This window comes from Globicephala melas, chromosome 18, assembly GCF_963455315.2.
Source record: "Globicephala melas chromosome 18, mGloMel1.2, whole genome shotgun sequence".
NCBI classification, from domain to species: Eukaryota; Metazoa; Chordata; class Mammalia; order Artiodactyla; family Delphinidae; genus Globicephala; species Globicephala melas.
The window spans coordinates 50,982,585-51,003,837 of record NC_083331.1 but is presented as its reverse complement, the minus strand read 5'-3'; the positions used below and the strand labels follow the sequence as shown (position 1 = coordinate 51,003,837).

At 38.8% G+C, this 21,253-nt stretch overlaps 1 protein-coding gene across 5 annotated transcripts in view; it reads right to left on the bottom strand.

The window, feature by feature from the left end:
* Nucleotides 1–21,253, bottom strand: part of SCEL (sciellin) — a 326,999-nt gene that overhangs the window by 108,973 nt on the left and 196,773 nt on the right. For 4 of the 5 annotated variants that reach the window (XM_060288050.2, XM_060288051.2, XM_060288049.2 and 1 more), the window contains 2 exons: nucleotides 7,334–7,395; nucleotides 6,544–6,661 (listed from right to left, as the gene is read on the bottom strand). In XM_060288050.2, the coding sequence (XP_060144033.1) occupies nucleotides 6,544–6,661; nucleotides 7,334–7,395 (180 nt within the window). The remainder of the gene's footprint in view (nucleotides 1–6,543; nucleotides 6,662–7,333; nucleotides 7,396–21,253) is intronic. The other variant, XM_070044081.1, reaches the window with a different exon arrangement.

Sequence of the window (21,253 nt, the reverse complement as noted above, 5' to 3'; positions counted from 1 at the left end):
GAAAAGGAGACCCTAAACACAGTAAGTTAAGCAAAATGAGAAGGCAGAGAAATATGCAGCAGATGAAGGAGAAAGGTAAAAACCCACCAGACCAAACAAATGAAGAGGAAATAGGCAGTCTACCTGAAAAAGAATTCAGAGTAATGATAGTAAAGATGATCCAAAATCTTGGAAATAGAATGGACAAAATACAACAAATGTTTAACAAGGACCTAGAAGAACTAAAGAGCAAACAAAAAATGACAAACAACACAATAAATGAAAGTTAAAATTCTCTAGAAGGAATCAATAGCAGAATAAATGAGGCAGAAAAACGGATAAGTGACCTGGAACATAAAATAGTGGAAATAACTACTGCAGAGCAGAATAAAGAAAAAAGAATGAAAAGAATTGAGGACAGTCTCAGAGACCTCTGGGACAACATTAAATGCACCAATGTTCGAATTATAGGGGTCCCAGAAGAAGAGAAAAATAAAGGGTCTGAGAAAATATTTGAAGAGATTATAGTTGAAAACTTCCCTAATATGGGAAAGGAAATAGTTAATCAAGTCCAGGAAGTGCAGGGTCCCATATAGGATAAATCCTAGGAGAAAGCCACCAAGACACATATGAATCAATCAAAAATTAAACAAAAGAAAAAATATTAAAGGCAGAAAAGGTAAAGCAACAAATAACATAAAAGGGAATCCCCATAAGGTTAACAGCTGATCTTCCAGCAGAAACTCTGCAACCCAGAAGGGTGTGGCAGGACATATTTAAAGTGATGAAAGGGAAAAACCTACAACCAAGTTTACTCTACCCAGCAGGATCTCATTCAGATTCGATGGAGAAATTAAAACCTTTACAGACAAGCAAAAGCTAAGAGAGCTCAGCACCACCAAACCAGCTTTACAACAAATGCTAAAGGAACTTCTCTAGGCATGAAACACAAGAGAAGGAAAAGACCTACAATAACAAACCCAAAACAATTATGAAAATGGTAATAGGAACATACATATTGATAATTACCTTAAATGTAAATGGATAAAATGCTCCAACCAAAAGACATAGACTGGCTGAATGGATACAAAAACAAGACCTGTATATATGCTGTCTACAAGAGACCCACTTCAGACCTAGGGACACATACAGAATGAAAGTGAGGGCATGGAAAAAGATATTCCATGCAAATGGAAATCAAAAGAAAGCTGGAGTAAAAATTTTCATAGTAGGCAAAATAGATTTTAAAATAAAATCTATTACAAGAGACAAAGAAGGACACTACATGACGATCAAGGGATCGATCCAAGAAGAAGATATAACAATTGTAAATATTTATGCACCCAACATAGGAACACCTCAATACATAAGGCAAATGCTAACAGCCATAAAAGGGGAAATCGACAGCAACACAATCATAGTAGGGGACTTTAACACCCCACTTTGCCAATGGACAGATCATCCAAAATGAAAATAAATAAGAAAACACAAGCTTTAAATGACACATTAGACAAGATGGACTTAATTGATATTTTTAGGACATTCCATCCAAAAACAACAGAATACAATTTCTTCTCAAGTGCTCATGGATCATTCTCCAGGATAGATCATATCTTGGGTCACAAATCAAGCCTTGGTAAGTTTAAGAAAATTGAAATCCCATCAAGAATCAGTTCTGAGCACAATGCTATAAGACTAGAGATCACTTACAGGAAAAAAACTGTAAAATATACAAACACATGGAGGCTAAACACTACACTACTAATTAACCAAGAGATCACTGAAGAAATCAAATAGGAAATAAAAAAATACCTTGAAACAAATGACAACAAAAACACAATGAACCAAAATCTATGGGATGCAGCAAAAGGAGTTGTAAGAGGGATGTTTATAGCAATACAATCCTACCTCAAGAAACAAGAAACATCTCAAATAAACAACCTAACCTTACACCTAAAACAATTAGAGAAAGAAGAACAAAACAAACCCAAAGTTAGCAGAAGGAAAGAAATCATAGAGAGCAGATCAGAAATAAATGAAAAAGAAATGAAGAAAACAATAGCAAAGATCAATAAAACTAAAAGCTGGTTCTTTGAGAAGATAAACAAAATTGATAAGCCATTAACCAGACTCATCAAGAAAAAAAGGGAGAAGATTCAAGAAACAGAATTAGAAATGAGAACAACTGACACTGCAGAAATACAAAGGATCATGAGAGATTACTATAAGCAAATATATCCCAATAAAATGGACAACCTGGAAGAGATGGACAAATTCCTAGAAAAGGACAACCTTCTAAGACTGAACCAGGAAGAAATAGAATATATAAACAGACCAATCACAAGCACTGATATTGAAACTGTGATTTAAAATCTTCCAAAAAAAAAAGCCCAGGACCAGATGGCTTCACAGGCGAATTCTATCAAACATTTCAAGAAGAGCTAACACCTATCCTTCTCAAACTCTTCCAAAATATAGCAGAGGGAGGAACACTCCCAAACTCATTCTATGAGGCCACCATCACCCTGATACCAAGACCAGACAAAGATGTCACAAGAAAAGGAAAACTACAGGCCAATATCACTGATGAATATAGATGCAAAAATCCTCAACAAAATACTAGCAAACAGAATCCAACAGCACATTAAAAGGATCATACACCATGATCAAGTGGGGTTTATCCCAGGAATGCAAGGATTCTTCAATATATGCAAATCAATCAATGTGATAAACAATATTAACAAATTAAAGGAGGCAAGAGTATACAATGGAGAAAAGACAGCCTCTTCAATAAGTGGTGCTGGGAAAACTGGACAGCTACATGTAAAAGAATGAAATTAGAACACTCCCTAACACCATACATAAAAATAAACTCAAAATGGATTAAAGACCTAAATGTAAGGCCAGACACTATAAAATTCTTAGAAGTAAACAGGCAGAACACTCTATGACATAAATCACAGCAAGATCCTTTTTGACCCACCTCCTAGAGAGAGGGAAATAAAAATAAAGAAATGGGACCTAATGAAACTTAGAAGTTTTCACACAGCAAAGGAAGCCGTAAACAAGATGAAAAGACAACCCTCAGAATGGGAGAAAATATTTTCAAACAAAGCAACGGACAAAGGATTAATCTCCAAAATTTACAAGCAGCCCATGCAGCTCAATATCAAAAAAGCAAACAACCTAATCCAAAAATGGACAGAAGACCTAAATAGACATTTCTCCAGAGAAGATATACAGATTGCCAACAAACACATGAAAGGATATTCAACATCACTAATCATTAGAGAAATGCAAATCAAAACTACAATGTGTTATCACCTCAAACCGGTCAGAATGGGCATCATCACAAAATCTACAAACAATAAATGCTGGAGAGAGTGTGGAGAAAAGGGAGCCCTCTTGCACTGTTGGTGGGAATGTAAATTGATACAGCCACTCTGGAAAACAGTATGGAGGTTACTTAAAAAACTAAAAATAGAACTACCATACAACCCAGCAATCCCATACTGGGCATATACCCTGAGAAAACCATAATTCAAAAAGAGTCATGTACCACAATGTTCATTGCAGCTCTATTTACAATAGCAAGGACATGGAAGCAACCTAAGTATCCATCGACAGATGAATGGATAAAGAAGATGTGGCACATATATACAATGGAATATTACTCAGCCATGAAAAGAAATGAAATTGAGTTATTCGTAGTGAGGTGGATGGACCTAGAGTCAGTCATACAGAGTGAAGTAAATCTGAAAGAGAAAAACAAATACAGCTTGCTAACACATACATATGGAATCTAAAAAAAAAAAATGGTCATGAAGAACCTATGGACAGGACAGGAATAAAGACGTAGACCTACTAGAGAACGGACTTGAGGACATGGGGATGGGAAGGGTAAGCTGGGACGAAGTGAGAGTGGCATGGACATATATACACTACCAAATGCAAAATAGATAGCTAGTGGGAAGCAGCCGCATAGCACAGGGAGATTAGTGCGGTGCTTTGTGACCACCTAGAGCGGCGGGATAGGGAGGGTGGGAGGGAGATGCAAGAGGGAGGGGATATGGGGATATTTGTATACTTATAGCTGATTCACTTTGTGATACAGCAGAAACTAACACACCACTGTAAAGCAATTATACTCCAATAAAGTTATTAAATTTAATTAAGCCCATTATATCTGAAATTTTTCCACTTGTTGGTCTTGACAGTTTCCCTTGACAAAATGTAGGAAAATAAGTACCAATATTTGTGGTTAAGAAGGTTGATTTTTCACAGATTTAGCCTATTTTTGAACCATGAGATTATATACTTTGCTCTGTTTGGTCCTTAAAATAACCCTATAAATTAGGCAGGGGATACACTTATATCCAGTTCACAGATGAGAAAATTGATCAGGGATTCTGTGGTTTTCCTAAGGCTAAAAAGTTAGCAAGTGACAAGAGTGATCTTTTTATTCCAAACTTTCCCTTTTCCTACTGGTCAACCCTTCAATAGAACTTCATACATAAGATCTTGAAGCTATGTCTTCCTTACTTTGTATAGTGGACCTGAAAGTGCAGGCAATTTTAGGAAATGCCAAAACATGTAGTAGAGAATTTGGCCTTGAGCCAAAGCAGAGAATAAGTATCAGAACCTTTCCATGTCAACCCAACCAAACCTGAAATATCACATTTCTCCTGGTTCTCATTACTCAACACTCTGGAACCACTTACAGTAAAGCTATAAAAGAACTGCAGTAGATAATTAAAGAAAGATGAGCAGTGAAACTGAAACAATTCCAGCGAATATATAGCCTCGAAGATGCCAAGAGAACTTCTCCATCTCCCTGGGATCCCCTCCCTAAACTTGTGGGAGAGTAGCAGACACCAGACGCATTTCTGCCTGAAGAAAAATACATAGCACGTAGCCCACTACTGGGCCAGCAGGCGTGGGGAAAGCATCAGAGCCAATTTCCCCTTCACTCAGCAGCTGTCATGCCAGCCAAGCTGGCTTCCTTGGGCCTTTTTAAGGAAGCATGTCTGGCAGAAAACCATCACTTCTACTGACTATAAATTGTCTTAGCCATCTAAATTGTCTATTGCCCCACATCTGTGCAAATTTGTGCAACCCAAAATTTGTGATCTACCTTTGATATCATTCTACCACCATGGAAAAATAGAAATGTCATATTAGCTTCCAACAGAAGCAGTAAATGTTGCTTTATAGAAGGAAATGATTGTTTTCTAAGAATGCTAGCTCCAAAACTTAGTGTGAGTCTCCAAATAACCCTATAGCTCCTTAAAATAATAAAATTTAATAACAGAATTTAATAGACATTTTTGTTTAACAGTTACAAGTACACTCCTCAAACAACCATGTATGGACAGTTTAGTAGAAAGCTTAGAGAAATTATCCTGTAATGCAGGGATTCCCTACTTCAGTGCTGTTGACATTATGGGTTTGAAAATTTTTCATTGTGAGGTGTGTCCTCTGCCTGGTAGGTTGTTTAGTGGCATTTCTGGTTTCTACTGACTAGATGTCAGGAGTATCCCCCAATTTTGACATTTAAAAATGTCTCCTGACCTTGCCAAACATCCCCTGGGAACAAAATTGTCCCTGACTGAGAACCATTGGTGTAATGGGAAGATAATCGGTCATGTTACTTTCAGCTCCACCTCTTAATAGCTGTGTGCTCTTGAACAAGTTACCTAACTTCTCTGAGCCTCAGATTCCTCCTCTGTAAAAATGAGGATGTAATACCTACCTCATGTGATTGCTATGAGATTTAGTGATGCTTTATACGTAAAGTACCTAGTATCTAGCCGGACACATAAGAGGGAATCAAAGACATATGCATATGTGTATGTGCGTATATACATATATATACACAATTTATAATAAATATATATGGGCTGGACAAATGCCTATTATAAATCTATGTTGGCAATGAGGTGATATGCTTAGGTTAATAGTCTTCAGATCTTTAAACATACAGCTAATGGAAACAATGCTTAAAGTAGAAAATACTTTCGTGATGGTTAAGTGTTTTCTCTTACAAAGTGATACTGCATTTACCACCTTTCCCTACCTAGAGGTATACGACCAGTGGGGACTAAAATGAGTTGAGAATTGATCAGTTTTACTTGCACATAAGGAAATCTTAGATAAATTATTATTAAATTTGTAAACTTGGAATCATACTTGTGTTTGTTTCAACTGACATCAGGCACCAGGAATCTCGTTACCATGGATTAAATATAACCTTTTTGGAAATTGGAATGTCTTTTTTTTTTTTTTTCAGATTATCAAGTAGGCACCAATGCCTATGCTATTTATAACAGCGAAATCCTACTTTTTTCTCACTAATTACTCATATTCTTTTAGGTATGTGAATATTAACAATGGTAGAGATATTCTTAAAAATCTGATGTAACGAATTTATGCTTACTAAATCTTACCAAACATGAGGCCAAGCAACAAAGTGTTTTAGAAGGAAAGTATCCAATTTCCACATCGCCATTAGTTTCCCAAATGGAGAATGGCTCTTTCTACTCACCCACCCACCCACGCTCTTACTTTTCTTCTTCAGGACGTTCCTTTATCCAGCTGTTATCCTGTAAGAGAGTCCTTCTTTTGTTCACATTGTGAAAACCCTGTTGCTTCAGTGTAGTCCCCTGAGTGGTACTCTTCATATCTATCAACAGAAAAATGAAACAATAAGAGATGTAGTTGCATGGAGTTGAGTGTGTGTTTATTACTTGGAAATCTTGAGAGGAGCATCTGATTGGCCAGCATCACTCTTCTAGGCTGGCAAATCCAGTACTGTTTCAAAGTAAGATGCACCGGCAAGAAAGAACAAATCCCACACCCCATCATCAAAGATAACTTATAAAACTGCTCAGGTGCCAACTGAAATTGCTCGTGCACACCATGAAGCCCTGCCCCACACCTGGGAGTGTAGAACCACAGGCCTGGGAAAAACCAATACCGGGTTTAGTGGGTTGGCCATTTTGCTCAAAAAGAAATGTGCCTCAGAAGGACACACGAGACTGTTTTAGAAGTACCTAGTGAACAATAGTAAGTCCTGATGCTTCTGATTATAAATAACTTAATTCTTTGATCTCACGGGAGCCAAAAGCACAGAAGGTCACACACACTTGATTTTTAAAAGAAATTTTTGAATTGCAATTAGATGAGTAAAATCTATAGCACTCTTACTTTTTTCTTAAGCCTAACTTCGGCCATGTTAATTAAATTAGATGGTTGCTTCTAAGAATTTCATAGCTACATGGAAAAAAAAAGACCTGTGCGTTGTTTTTCTCCTATTTTTAAGTTCTCTGAGTAAGGGAAACATCATCTACATTACCATTTCCTGTGGGAGATGTTTTTCTCAAGGTAAAATTGGACATGCTGCCTTCCAGTAAGGATCTAAAAGAAAAATGGGGATGGGGAAAACACAGTAATGACTCGACAAAGAATCAACAAGGGACTCATTCATTGCTAACGAGACACATTTTTCAATGACATTGGTGGTCACATAATCTGGTATAATGAATACATGATATGAAGTGACCCCTAAGAACCTGAGAGTTCATCTATTCCAATGCATTTATTTTACAGATGAGGAAACTGAAGCCAGGAGTACTTAGTGTCCCCTGTGTTATAGGACAAGCAATCGGCTGAATCAGGCCATCAATTAACTCATTTATTCAATGAAAAAATATGCATTGAGTGCTTGACACTGAGTCAGGAGCTGGAGACACAAAAAGATAAGTAAGACAAGTATCGGGTCAGGTCAACAGGGAGACGGAGACATGGAGTTTACAGCACAATATGCAGAAGGGCTCATCAGCTCCTTCTTTGGGGAAGCCAAAGTGAACCCAGGCAACTGATATGTGTTTAGAAGGGAAGCAGCCAGAGCATGGAAATCACAGATCTTGGGAAGCACGGGTGGTTTTAGGTAATCCCCGTGTGCGAAAGCCCTAAGATTCTCAGCTGTGATGAACTGCTACTGCCAAGCTGCTAAGGGACTGAGGTGATTCTCATTCCCAGTTTGCCTGGGATGATGATGCGTTCAGGGCCGCATTATGACACTGAGTCTTAGGCGCTTTTGCTTTCGATGGCCTCTTCCTTCACACACAAGCACATGCACACACATGCATACACATACAAAATTAAAAATTATATTTTATGACTGTGTTGGTATAATGATGAATAACAATCCAGGCTGGCTTTGTTAATACATATTCATTATTGTTATAGTATTCATTTTTTCTTCTGCTGTTAAAAGGAATTAAAATTAGGACCCTTTTGTAGGCCCCTAAAAGGGGTCCCAGGTGTGGCCTTTTCTGCTTAACAGATAAGTCAGCCCTGAGATTCCCTGAATGTGAGACTTGCAGTTTTTAAACTGGAAAAGTCCTGGGCAAACAGGACTGTGCTGGTCACCCTAGGTGGGGCATTATGTTTTCTTGCAGATTTCATCCCACCAGACAGTGTATGGAATGCTGGAGGGGCCCTCCATCTCAAGTCAGAAGCAAGCCCTAGGTCCAGCTTTATGACATCAAAGTTCTGCGACTGAACCACTTAATCTCTGTAAAATGGGCTAATGAAACCTGCCATCTACTTCATAAGGTTGTGATGATCAAATGAATAATGTACACAAAAATCACTTTGTTAAACTATAAATGCTGTTGAGACTTACAGCTGTATCATCAGACAGCAGTTTATAGGTATAACGTGGAGATTCTAAAGCCCCCATCTCCCACACTCTGGTCCAAAAGTATCTCCTACAGTAACTTGCCATAGGACTTGAAGTGGTAAAGATGCATTCCTCTGCATCAAGGCATGGTTTCCCTAGGATCTTCATTTAGAATATCAATGCTCCTAGAGTCGGTGAGAAGTGGCAGCTGCTGGTGGCTTTACCAGCCTGGTGCTCGGCACTATGGGCTCATGGCTGCACCTCATCTGCGGAATTGCCCTTACTGGTGGGGCTGCCAGTTACACACCCTCCTTATCCACTGAACCTGCAGCCAGCGACTGAGTGACCTGGAACGTAGAGCCAGTCCTGCAGGTGACTGGTGCTTCAGCACTCACCACGGCAGAAGCTAGGCTAGCAGGGGGCGCTTCGTTGCTCAGCTCCTTCCCTTCCTCCCCTCCCTGCTTCCCTTTCTCCTTTCTTCTGAGTGAATACCCTTCATATGTCACAGGCACCCAAAGTCCTCCCAGGCACTGCTTCTAGGGGACCCAACCTAAGACTAACAACCAGCCTAAGACCAGCCGCTGTTCGCTCCGCTGAGAGTCTGAAGGTCTTAGTGAAGTTAGAAAGACCTGCATGTAAAGTGGGCTATTTACTGACTGTTCACCTTGGGGATGCTACAGTTCAGCTCCCTTATCTGTAAAATGAATTGGGACTGTTTTGAGGATCAAGTTCGATGACATATGTAAAGTGTCTGATTATTGCCCAACACAGAGTAAGTGCTCAATAATTCTTAACTTCATGCTCCTATCACCTTGGAAAGCGTTAAGCGTAAAGATGAGATGTGGTCAGGTGTGGGAAGGAGATGGAACAGCCTTGCATTTGGGTCCTGGGCACGCAGGGATTGTGGGGTGGCCACTGTCTCACTGTATTTGGAGGCCCCTAAAACTCTGGCAGAAATGGGAGGAAAAGAGGCATGCAAACTTCAATCTGAACTACTTGTTCACTTCACCTCAGTCTGGCCTTGATTCTCTGGGTTCTTGGCTAACCTACTTCCCGTTTCTAACTGGGCTCTGATAAACTCTTTTCCTGAACGGGTAAAGACCTGGAAGGTTCGTAGCTGATTGAACTGGGATTCTGAGGTGGGCAGAATGCTGAGTGTATATCTGGTGATACACTTGCAGAGATTGCAAGCTCAGTCGTGAAACACAGGGAAGGGTCAATGGAGAAAAGTCATTTTGCCATTATCTGCTTATTTGTCTCTCACAAAAGACCGAGTGTCCTGTGAGCCAGACTTAAGACTGTCCCTTCTCTGTTTCCAGTGTGTGGGACAGAGTAGATGCCCCCTAGGTGCTTACTATGTGCTGAATTAGGTCCCTCTCAAAAATCCTAACACCCCAGAACCTCAGAATGGGACTATAGTTGGAAGCGAGGCTTTCAAAGAAGTGATTAAGTTAAAATGAGGCCTTTAGGGTGAGGTCTAATGCCATCTGTCCCATGACCTTATAAGAAGAGGAATTTGGACACACAGAGACACCAGGGATATGTCTGCATAGAGGAAAGGACATGAGAGGACACAGAGAGAAAGAAGGTGCCCATCTGCTAACTGAGGAGAGAGGCCTCAGGAGAAAACAAAACTCATGACACCTTGATCTTAGACTTCCAGCCTCCAGGCCTATGAGACAACAAATTTCTGTTACTGAAGTCAATCAGCCCGTGGTCCTTTGCTTTGGCAGCCCTAGCAAACTAATAGAGTGCTTATGGGAAAAGTGGTTTAAACATTTCTAAAATAGCTAAGTCATTCAAAGAGCTGTGTGTTACCCTGTCTCTGACCTGTGCCCTTTGTGTCTTTAATTGCCCTACTGCCCGGGGCAACTGCCAATTGCCATAGTACCTGCTCTCAACTGGATACCTCACAGGCATTATCTCATCCTCACATAAACTCTGCACAGCAGCTATTACCTCCACCTCTCAGATAAGACACCTGACTGAAGCTCAGGGAGAGGATGTAACCTGCCAAAGTGGCAACAAGCAGAATCTGGCTTCTAAATCAAAGCCAACTCGTTCCTCCACAGCCAGCAGTAATGTTTGTCATGAGTCACTGCAAGACGAGACCGGTAACCTGGCATTAGAGTGAAAGAGGGAAGGTACACAGCAGGGCCTGCCTGACTCGACATCTCTGGAAGTCCCATGAGCTCTGCCCTGACTGCCTGGCAGCAGGAGAACCAGGACAACTTCTCAAGGAATGATTGCAGCAGACAAACCCTCACAGAGCAGCCTTCTCTGTGTATTTCCTGATATTTTCCTGCTTATAAACGTATGTCCAAACAAAAAGGTATACACGAATGGTCATAGCAGCATTATTCAAAATAGCCTAAAAGTGGAAACCAACCTAATGTCCATCAGTGGATGAATGGATACACAACATGTGGCAGATCCATACAATGGAATATTACTTGGCAATAAATAAGAACGAAGCACTGATACATATTACAACACGGATGAAGCTTGAAACATGCTAAGTGAAAGAAGCCAGACATAAAAGATGACATATTTAGGATTCTATATGGATGTTGTCTTTTAGATTTTCCTTGGTATCCTCAATACTCCTGCCCCTTTAGGCTCTGTTGGGTAAGGAGGAGAGCTCAGACATTAATAATACCTTAGATGATTTTATAGTAATTATAATATATCTCATTTCATTTCCAAGGCTATGTTCTAAGAGTATAATCCCTACTTAGCAGAGACATGGCTCGAGAAGCTGCTGAGTGGAAAGTTGGGACTCCATCTGAGGCCTTCTAGCTCAAGGCTCATCGTCTTTTCCTCTCTGCCAGGGACTCCCAGATTGATAGCACTTCCTGCAGTTGTAGAGAGAAAAGCAGGTATCTCTTCTTTACCTTATACTTAGGGCTGGCTCTAATCAGATCCAGCACCCTGCTAAAGGGTGCGATATTTTCATGCCTTTGGTAGCCGGGTATTCTCCAGAAGGAGTCATAAGATAAGACATCCAAACAAGCTCAGGGCCCTTACCGCTTTCTCCCTGCCAATAACTAGCCTCAGGTATCCTATAAACACCTCACTGGCTCCACCCCAGTGTCTCTGGGATACTTTCTAGGCATAGTTGCCAGTGAACTCACTTGCTTTCTCTGGGACACCCAAGCTTTATCTCGTTGCCTCTTTCATGAAAGTCCCTGGGAAGAACCAGGCTTTTTGTGTTTCACCCTTTCCATCTCTGAAAGTAGGCTGCCAGGCAGAAGGTAAGAGCAGCCATCTTTGGACCATGAACTAACCTCGGGACTAAAGTCACACACTAAGAATGGCAGAGCAGGAAGTTAGGAGGAGCCTGGCTCCTCATGGAGCTGCCAAATAGCCTCAAATAGCTGCCAGAAAGTTGAGATGATCTATCTCTTAACTTTTGGCAAGAGGAAAATAAACCTAGTTTCTTCATGAGATTACTCTTTCATATTTTTGTTACTCAAGCTTAATGCTCTTCCTACCTGTTACAAGATCATCGTGGAGCAAACAGAAGGTCTAAAAGCCCATGCTGGTCTACAAAATATACTAGTGATTTTTTATTAGTAAAACACTATTTCTTGCAACATGTCTGTGTGTTCAATGTTCCTAGCAAGAAGGATCATGTGTTTAGTTCCTACTATTGTTTCACATCGTGCCACAGATTACTGCTCATTAGCTTATTTAATCCTTCCAGATGAGTATTATTAACTCTAATTATAGGAATTCAAAACTCAGATTAAATAACCTGGCTAAGGTCACACAGGGAGTGACAGTCAGGAACTGCAATTAGGTCTATATGACTGCAATGCCAGGGTCTTTTCAGCAAACGATACTACATGTTGGTCAAAGTACCATGTGATATAGCCAACTCCAGATATGCAGGGAAAACCCCGGGAGTTCTGAGAGATGGAAGATAATGGGAGAGGAGCTGGAAGGAGCTGCAGTAATAAACAGCTGCTCCATCACCCCTGGGCAGCTCAGTCTCGAGCCTCACCCCTCCCGTGGCCACACTGAAGCGATGAGTGGCCTGGCACTACTCCTACCGGACTCCTCTGGATCTATCTCCCTACTAGATGGCTTGATAATGTTTTATACTCTTTCCTAGCTCCATGCTGTCCACTGGCATGAGGTAACTGAGACAGCAGAATATAATGTATTCTATTTTCAAATGATAATAGTTTAATAAGTATGCAGGAGTTTTATTTTTTTTAATGAAAATGACTAATAGTGTAGGAAAATAAAAATTTTTCACCAAATCTACAGGTTTCACTTCCATCTCCTGCGCAACCTCCCTCAGCACCACCTGCTCCTTTCTCTTTCTTAAGACCCATTGGCCATGTCACCCTAACCACCTCCATATGTCAGCCCATTTGGTGGCCCCAGAACCATTTCTAGAAACTCCAATCTAAGACATTTAAGGTGCAAGCTCCACTCTCATCAACCTGTAATTCCACCAAAATTTTACTGCAGTGGAACACTTGCCATCCTGACCAGAATATAAACCAACTTTTTTTATATATGGATATTTTCTATCCTGCTAATAAAAATGGATCAGGGGCTTCCTTGGTGGCGCAGTGGTTGAGGGTCCGCCTGCCGATGCAGGGGACGCGGGTTCGTGCCCGGGTCCGGGAAGATCCCACATGCTGCGGAGCAGCTGGGTCCGTGAGCCATGGCTGCTGAGCCTGCACGTCCGGAGCCTGTGCTCCGCAACGGGAGAGGCCACAACAGTGAGAGGCCCGCATACCGCAAAAAAAAAAAAAAAAGGATCAACAATATATGTCCCTGTGAATAATGCTCTTGTTAAAATATACCCTTCTGTAGAGTGGATGAGAGATTAGAAACCTTTCAAATTGGTAATGTCATGAAATACATGCAGCAAAATCTCAGTTTTATATTATTTTTTAAAGAAATTACTTATTTCAGGGACTGAGGTTATCCTCAGTTTCATATCTACTCAACACCCAAATAATGACACTTTAATAGCTTCGGTTCAGCCAATTAGATTTATTTCTAAGTGCTGTCCTTCAGTTTCCTTCCAATCAAGTTTTAAACTTCTCACGAGAAAGATGAAACTCTCATCTGGTCTCCTCAAAATGCTGTTACCGGTACATATACCAAATAATGGCAGACACCAGCAACTGTATTTTTTTCCAGCAACTATATATATATTTTTTTTCTTTTTTTTTTTTTTTGTGGTACGCGGGCCTCTCACTGTTTTGGCCTCTCCCGTTGCGGAGCACAGGCTCCGGACGCGCAGGCTCAGCGGCCATGGCTCACAGGCCCAGCTGCTACGTGGCATGTGGGATCTTCCCAGACCGGGGCACGAACCCGTGTCCCCTGCATCGGCAGGCGGACTCTCAACCACTGCGCCACCAGGGAAGCCCAGCAATTATATTTTAAATGTATAATACTGTAAGGAAAGATGTATAAAAAGATATGTCCCTATTATGCTGGGAACTACAAAAACCTTTCCCTTTTAAAGCCCCAAATTCGTAAGTTGAAAACTCTGATGTGAAATCATGATGTCAGAAGTCAGTATAGAAACAGGAAAAAAAAAAAACCTTTTCAACTTCTGGCCCCTCTTTCATTTCCTCTTTGTGGCCAACCACCAGAAAGTGCTAGTTTTTACCCAATGCCTACAGCTTCTGCCCAAAGACATGTCTTTAGGTTTAAGATGAAATTACTCTCTTTAAATTCTGAAATACAAAACCAGTCAAGTTTCATGGTTTTCTTTGGATGCATTTGAAACTATCAAACATCTCCTATTTCTTAAATGTATCCCTGTTCAGATCCTCTTCATCTCCCTATGCCTTTCTCAATTTCTGTTTTGAATAACAGCACTTCCCCAAGAGCATTTAGGTCCATTAGGTAACCTTCTGCTCCCCTAGCCAGTCAGCCCCAGCGCTTCCTGTCCCAACTAAGCTGCAGTCTTCTCCATCTTTTGGGTCCTCTTGACAAAAAGACTTTGTGGACCTTGTTTATCTATTTTATTTTTTACAAGGTCCTATGTTTAGCACATGGAACTATATTCAATATGCTGTAATAAACCATAATGGAAAAGAATATGAAAAAGAATATGTATATATGTATGTGTGTGTGTGTGTGTGTGTGTGTGTAACTGAATCACTTTGCTGTATACCAGAAACTAACACAACATTGTAAATCAACTATACTTCAATAAAAATTAAAAAAAAAAGAAAAAGGACTTTGTGGATCTCACTCTTCCCCTTCCCATCCAAGGACAAAATGCTTCTCAACTTACCTAATAAGTGCTACATATTACCACTCGCTGCTAACTCTCCTTAAGAAAGATTGTGTGAGCAAAGAAACTGGAATGAGGTGGTGCAGAGATGAAAGAGAATAGGAAGAGTAAGACAGAAGAGAAAAAAATGCAGAGCAGAAAATAGGATAACAAAATAGAGGATGAGAGAAAAAAGAAAGAAACCAGCGAAAAGAATTCACTGCTGGTATTTGGTCGTGTGATAGTGTTAGCCATATTGAGCTTAGATTTTGCATGTATTATCACATTTAAGACCCACATAATGCCTTAAGGCTGATACTATGATTATCCTCCTTCTATACCTAAGTGAAACTTTATAATGAATGATTTCAATGAAGTCAGAGTCCTTTTTCAGAAGGTAGGGCAGGAGTTGGAAATGTGGACAGTGGGTAAAATTAGTTCTTTCTGGAAAGAGGTTTTAGGATGAGTAGTTTGCCTAAGGCTACACAGCCAGTGAACAGTTGGGATTCCAGCCCAAATCGACCTGACCTCAAAGTTCCTGTCCCAGAAGCCCAGGAAACAAAAAGGGTTCAACAGGTAGAAAGTTACCAGGTTAAAAGAAAGGGTGAGAAGAATGACATTTCCTTTGCAATAGAAATCTGTGATGGACCTCAACCAAGAGTGAGATTTGGAGCAGACTTTCTCTGATCATTTTACCAAAGTATCATGAGATCAGCACAGAGTGATAGTTGGATACTTTAATGGCTCCAAAATCTCCCAGTTAATTTATGAAGCTTCTAATAGACTTATCTAAATTGATATCTTTATGGAAAAGACCAAATATGAATAGTTACCTACGAGAAACCTCTATAGTGATAGAAAGTATAAAAAAGCAAACATAGAATAAGGAAATAAATACAGCAAAAATGTCTAGAATGACATATGTAGCTTGGTGGTATTCACTTTCGTATATGAAAAAGTCTTCATGGTTCGATAATACCTACTAGTACTTGTTTCCCAGAAATCACTGGTAACAGGGAAAAAATTCTAGAAACCGAAAAAGGACAAATGCTATTAAACCATTTTCAACAGAAGAATAAGAGAGGCTCTATAATCACAAGTCAATACACAGCAGCATTATCTTCTGTAAGGTAAATACAACAAACCACCAAACAATTAATTATCACCTAAAAGAACATGAAATATTACGTAAGGATAAAATAAACAGGGCCTCACAAAGTGTAAACGTTAACAAATGCATTTAAATTAATGGACTATTTTTAGCCTTCATACACAGTGTATAAGGAAATCCAATACTTATTGGGCTGGGAAAGACTCACTTATCCTGCTGTGATGGTTAGAAATTTGCTATTTCTTTAGTCACACAGCCTCCCAGTCTCCACTTAGCATTAGAAAACTTGTTTACTGATTTAGTAAACTTGTTTACTAAACAGTTTAGAATATAGCACAAATAAAATCTTGTGGCCAGACAGTTGTCTATATGCTATGAATTTTGAGTCCGATAACCGTCGACCATAAAATGTTCTTACTGTTCTCGGTTTTAGCATGAGCCCTCACTTGCCCTTGTTTCCACCACCAATCTTTTCTGCAGAATGATAGATAATGTCAAGTCTTAGCATGAAGAGTTGTACTCTCTGGGACAATGATCAATTTCATTTTATTAAAGACACTGGTCTAATATTCATTAATAAAAATGCTATGTAATAAAAATTACCTATTGCTTGAACCTCTTATGGACTATTTTTAGTTCTAGCTGAAAACATTTGCTAAATGAGTAAAAGCCCAAATTTTGACCACAGATTATGAACTAAAACTCTGTTACCTTAAGTTATCATATTTCATATTTGCTGCAGCTCATGTCATGTCACTCTTTGTCCCAATTTTACACAGTAAAATCTTTCTCCTTATATTATGCTCAATAGAAAATGTGAAAAATATAGAAAGCACAAAGAAGGAAAAACTCAGATACCTTTCATCAATCACTGTTATTTTCTTCCAGGGTTGTTTATTATTATTATTATCGTTAATATTATGCCTATTAGAGCCTACTGATACACATTTTTCAATGCCATTTAAAAATATTTGAATAATTATTTCTTTTGCAACTATGAAATATTTCATCTTATGGGCCTATCTATCAGTATAACATAATTCCTTGGTTTTTTCCAACGAAACCACATCCTAATTATTTTCATCCATCTCTGACGGATCCTTAGAAGTGAAATTACTTGCCAAGGGGTATAACTTCTAAAATGTTCTTGGTCTCTATCGTCAAATCTATTTCCATAAACCTTATACCAGTTTATAATCCACCAGCAGCTTACGAATGTCCACACATTGGCCAGCATTTAGAATTATCATTTATTTGTCTCTTTAATGATTTAATAGATGAAAGTGGAATCATTTTGGCTCAAATGCATATTTTTATAATTTTATTGGTTATTTTATTTCTTATTTTGTGAATTATCCATTGATTAATATTATGGATGTCTTATTGTTTTCTTACTTTCTTTATATATCAGAAATATTTATTTTTACTCTCCCAGTTTTCACTTAGCGTCTGACTCTGATTTTTTTTTTGATCAGCAGCTTCCAATTTTGTAATTCTCTTCTTTCCCCTTATTAATTCTTTCACTCCTTAGAAATCCATGTAGACCATCCATGAAACTTCTTTCTGACCTCAAAATCCAAGCAATCACCAAGTCCTACAACTCTGCTCCTACATCACTCTTGATTGTCTTTCTGTCCATATTCAAACTACCAATTCAAGCTGCCATAATCTGCTTACTATTTTAACAGCTTCCTACCTATATTCCCAAGCTCTAGATTTACTCTCCCAATCCATTCTCAAGAGTGTCAAAGTAGTCACCACCTTGCTTAAAACTCTTCAATGGCTCTTCATTTCTGTCAGGATAAAATCCAAATTGTTATCAAAACTTATAAGTCCATACCCGCCTGCCTCCTTTCTCCCCACTCCCCATGCCTCACTCAAACTCTAGCTTCAGCTAGACTAAGTCATTCCAATTCCTGAGGGCTCCAACCTTTTCATCACCTTTAGGCTGTTGCTCACTCTACGCTTTATGCCTAAAGCATTCTTCTTTCTGAGTCTCCTCTCACCCTTACTCTCCTTTCAGGAAAGACTTACATGCATTTTTCAGATCACTCATTACATATCCTCCTGGATGCATTCAGTGATACCATCACAACCTGTCTTCACCTCCACCTCCCCAGGCTGAGCCCTATGAAGTGTTCAGATAGCAAAGAGTACCTCTCTGTAACAACGGTACAATACAAACTGCCTTTTGTGTGGCTGAAGTTTTTTTCCATCCCCAACACACACACAGACACATCGTAAATCTTGAGGGTTGTAACCAAGACCGTCTTCTCTACAGTTGTATTTCCAAATATTATTATTATATCTGGCACATAATAAGCTCTAGAGGAACATTTGTTGGACAAATGAGATTAATAAATATTTACATGTTTTCTTCTAAGTTTAAAAAATGTATTTTGTTGTTACATGGAAACTCTAATCCATATGGATTTACTTTAGTAACGGTGGAACTCCTTTCCCATTGATATATGATTTTTCCTTTGTCACATAAAGAAATCTTATATATTCTAGAATGTGCTTCATGGCTGTCTCTTCTGTTCCATAGATCCGCCTTTAGTTTCTTGCAATAGAAACAAACTATTTTAGTTATTGTCTTTTTCTAATACATTTTAATATCTAATGAAAGCACCCTTCATTAATTTCTCTTGTAGAAATTCTATCAGCTATTCTAACTTATTCATTTCTTTAAGATAAACTTTAAAATTATTTTCTCTGGTTTCAAAACAAATATTCTATAAGAACTTTTGATTGGAATTGCATTAATACTACAAAATAGATTGGGAAAAGCTGACATTGATGATATTCAATCTGTCCATCTAGGAATAGTACTCAAAGAAGCTTTTACTCAAGAAAGTCTTTAGGTCTTATAGTAAACGTCTGTGATTTTCTTAATCTAGGTCCCACAGTTTTCTTATGGAAATTTTCTTCTTGATTTTTGACGTCTCTTTGCACTATTGTAAAAGAAATGGTAACATATGTCATATTATGTTATTATATATATATGTATAATTCAGTAGGAATCCTAAATTTTCTTTTTATTTGCTGGTTCTGTGAGATAAGTATGATCATACAAGTGACATTTGGTCAAATTGGGGGTCATAATTATATCCAAGTCTATCTGGATTCCAGCCTCCTATAGTTTTTTCTATATGGATTCCTTTCAAATATTTACCTAATGACAAAAGGGAGAACACTGGGGAGGAGGGCAGAGGAGGGTAGGCTGTAGGGGGGCAGTTTTCTCTGAAATATTTAAAATTAACTCTCAGTGTAGAGGTACCATGCATATCCTGTGGCTTCTGAGCATTCTCTGGAATACTGCCACAGTCTCCTGGGATGTGTATATTTTAGTTAAAAAAGCATGGTCTATATAGTTCATTACTTTCTCCCAGAAGGTTCCATACAAAGGAAACAATCACATTTTAGGTCAGGGAAACTTGGGTCTAGAAACACAGAATGAATTATTTAGATGCTTAGAGCTCTCAAGTATACAATTACAATGAGTATTCAGAACTAAAAGTAAGCCAGTTGTTGTTTAATGGATACCTATAAAAAGCACTCTTCCAATTAATCATCACAATAAAAGGATGATTCATATCCTTAAAAATTTAGCAACCAACATAAAATGCAAATCTAATAAATGTAGCTGTCATTTGACAAAGCATGCATTTGAGGAAGGGCCTTTCCCAAATTCTTAAATCACATGGATTTTTACAATGGTAAACTAGAAACCCTTAAGAAATATATTTGATAAAGACTTTTGATTAAAAAGTAAAGTTCAAGCAACTGCAGACAAATATCCAGTAATTAATACATAAAACCCTTATTTCAAAGTTCTCAGCAAGAGAAAAGGAAACATGATCAACAAATAGCCTAGGAACAGGATAATGTCAGAAGACAAACTGTGTGGGACCAACAAAGCTTTCCCCTGGACCACTGGCTGGCCAAGGATTCTATCACATCACTCTTAAAGAATGCTTAGAGTTAACGCCCGAATCATAGGGACACTATCAGTTAAATCACGTTTGCTTAAGTTGACTGCCTAGTGAATTATATGCAGCTCATTCCACAGTCTGAGTTTCGTTGTTCAAAACATCTCCTCTTTGCTTTGTTTGCAAAGTCTCCAGGAAAATGAATCACTAGCTGTTTCAGTCAACATTCCAGTGGATAGAGGAGACAGCCAGTAAGCAGCCCCTATGGACTGGTAGCTGAGGTGAGGCTGTCTCCGATTGAATGTCTCACACCGTACAATCTACAACTTACACACACACCACCTCGCCTTCCTACAAAGGGGCTGACTGCTCCTGAGGTTAAAAACTAGGAATATAATAAATAACAAGACTGACTCCACAAACTACAAATTTAAAATGTATCTCTTCATGTCATAGTCATTCTATACGCACTGTAATAACATTCTCAAGTATTACTGGATAAGGAAATTCTTATTTCGGGATCATTTCTAGTTCTTTTGTAAAGCCAGAGGGAACCTCATTTATTGCTACCACATGTTTTATGTGAAAGAAATTTGAAAAATCATTGAGAAAATTCAGTAAAAGACCAAAATCAGGTGATCTAGCTCCTCATCTGGTTCTATCATCCTGGCAAGTTGCTTAACGTGTATATGTTTTGTTGTCCTCACCTAGAAAATTAGTGAGTTAGACTAGATAAGTCTATGCTCCATGCTAACTGAAAATTTAGGTCAGCTGAATCTAACCTAAATTTTAACCCTTTTAATCTACATGTAGCTAAAAGTTTAACAAAAATCCTGGCCTTTTATCTGCATTCTCTGTCTACCTGACATTTAGAATCAAGCAAATGTTTTACTAAAAATTTTACTGATGTAATACCACAGATTTCTCAAATTGATTTTCCCAATACTTTAATTCTGGAATACAGCAAATATCAGAAGACCATTTCTGCATTATAAACTGTGGAAAAGAAAGCTGGTTTTAAATTTGATCACATTTTATGACAAGTAAAATTATAATCCACAAATGGTATAATTTAGCTTTCTGATTACTATAAATGTTTGAAAGCCAAATTATTATAAAATTCCTCAGTAACCTTTGGGAACTGAGCTCTAAAAGCCTCCGAGACAGCACATGACCTGCTCAGCAATGGGAAGCAATGAAAGCTCTAGAATTGAAAGCAGAGCCAGGTACACCGTGGGAAGCGCCTTTCTGGAGGACAGAGAGCGCTGGTTGCAAGTGTGAGTAGCTCCTGG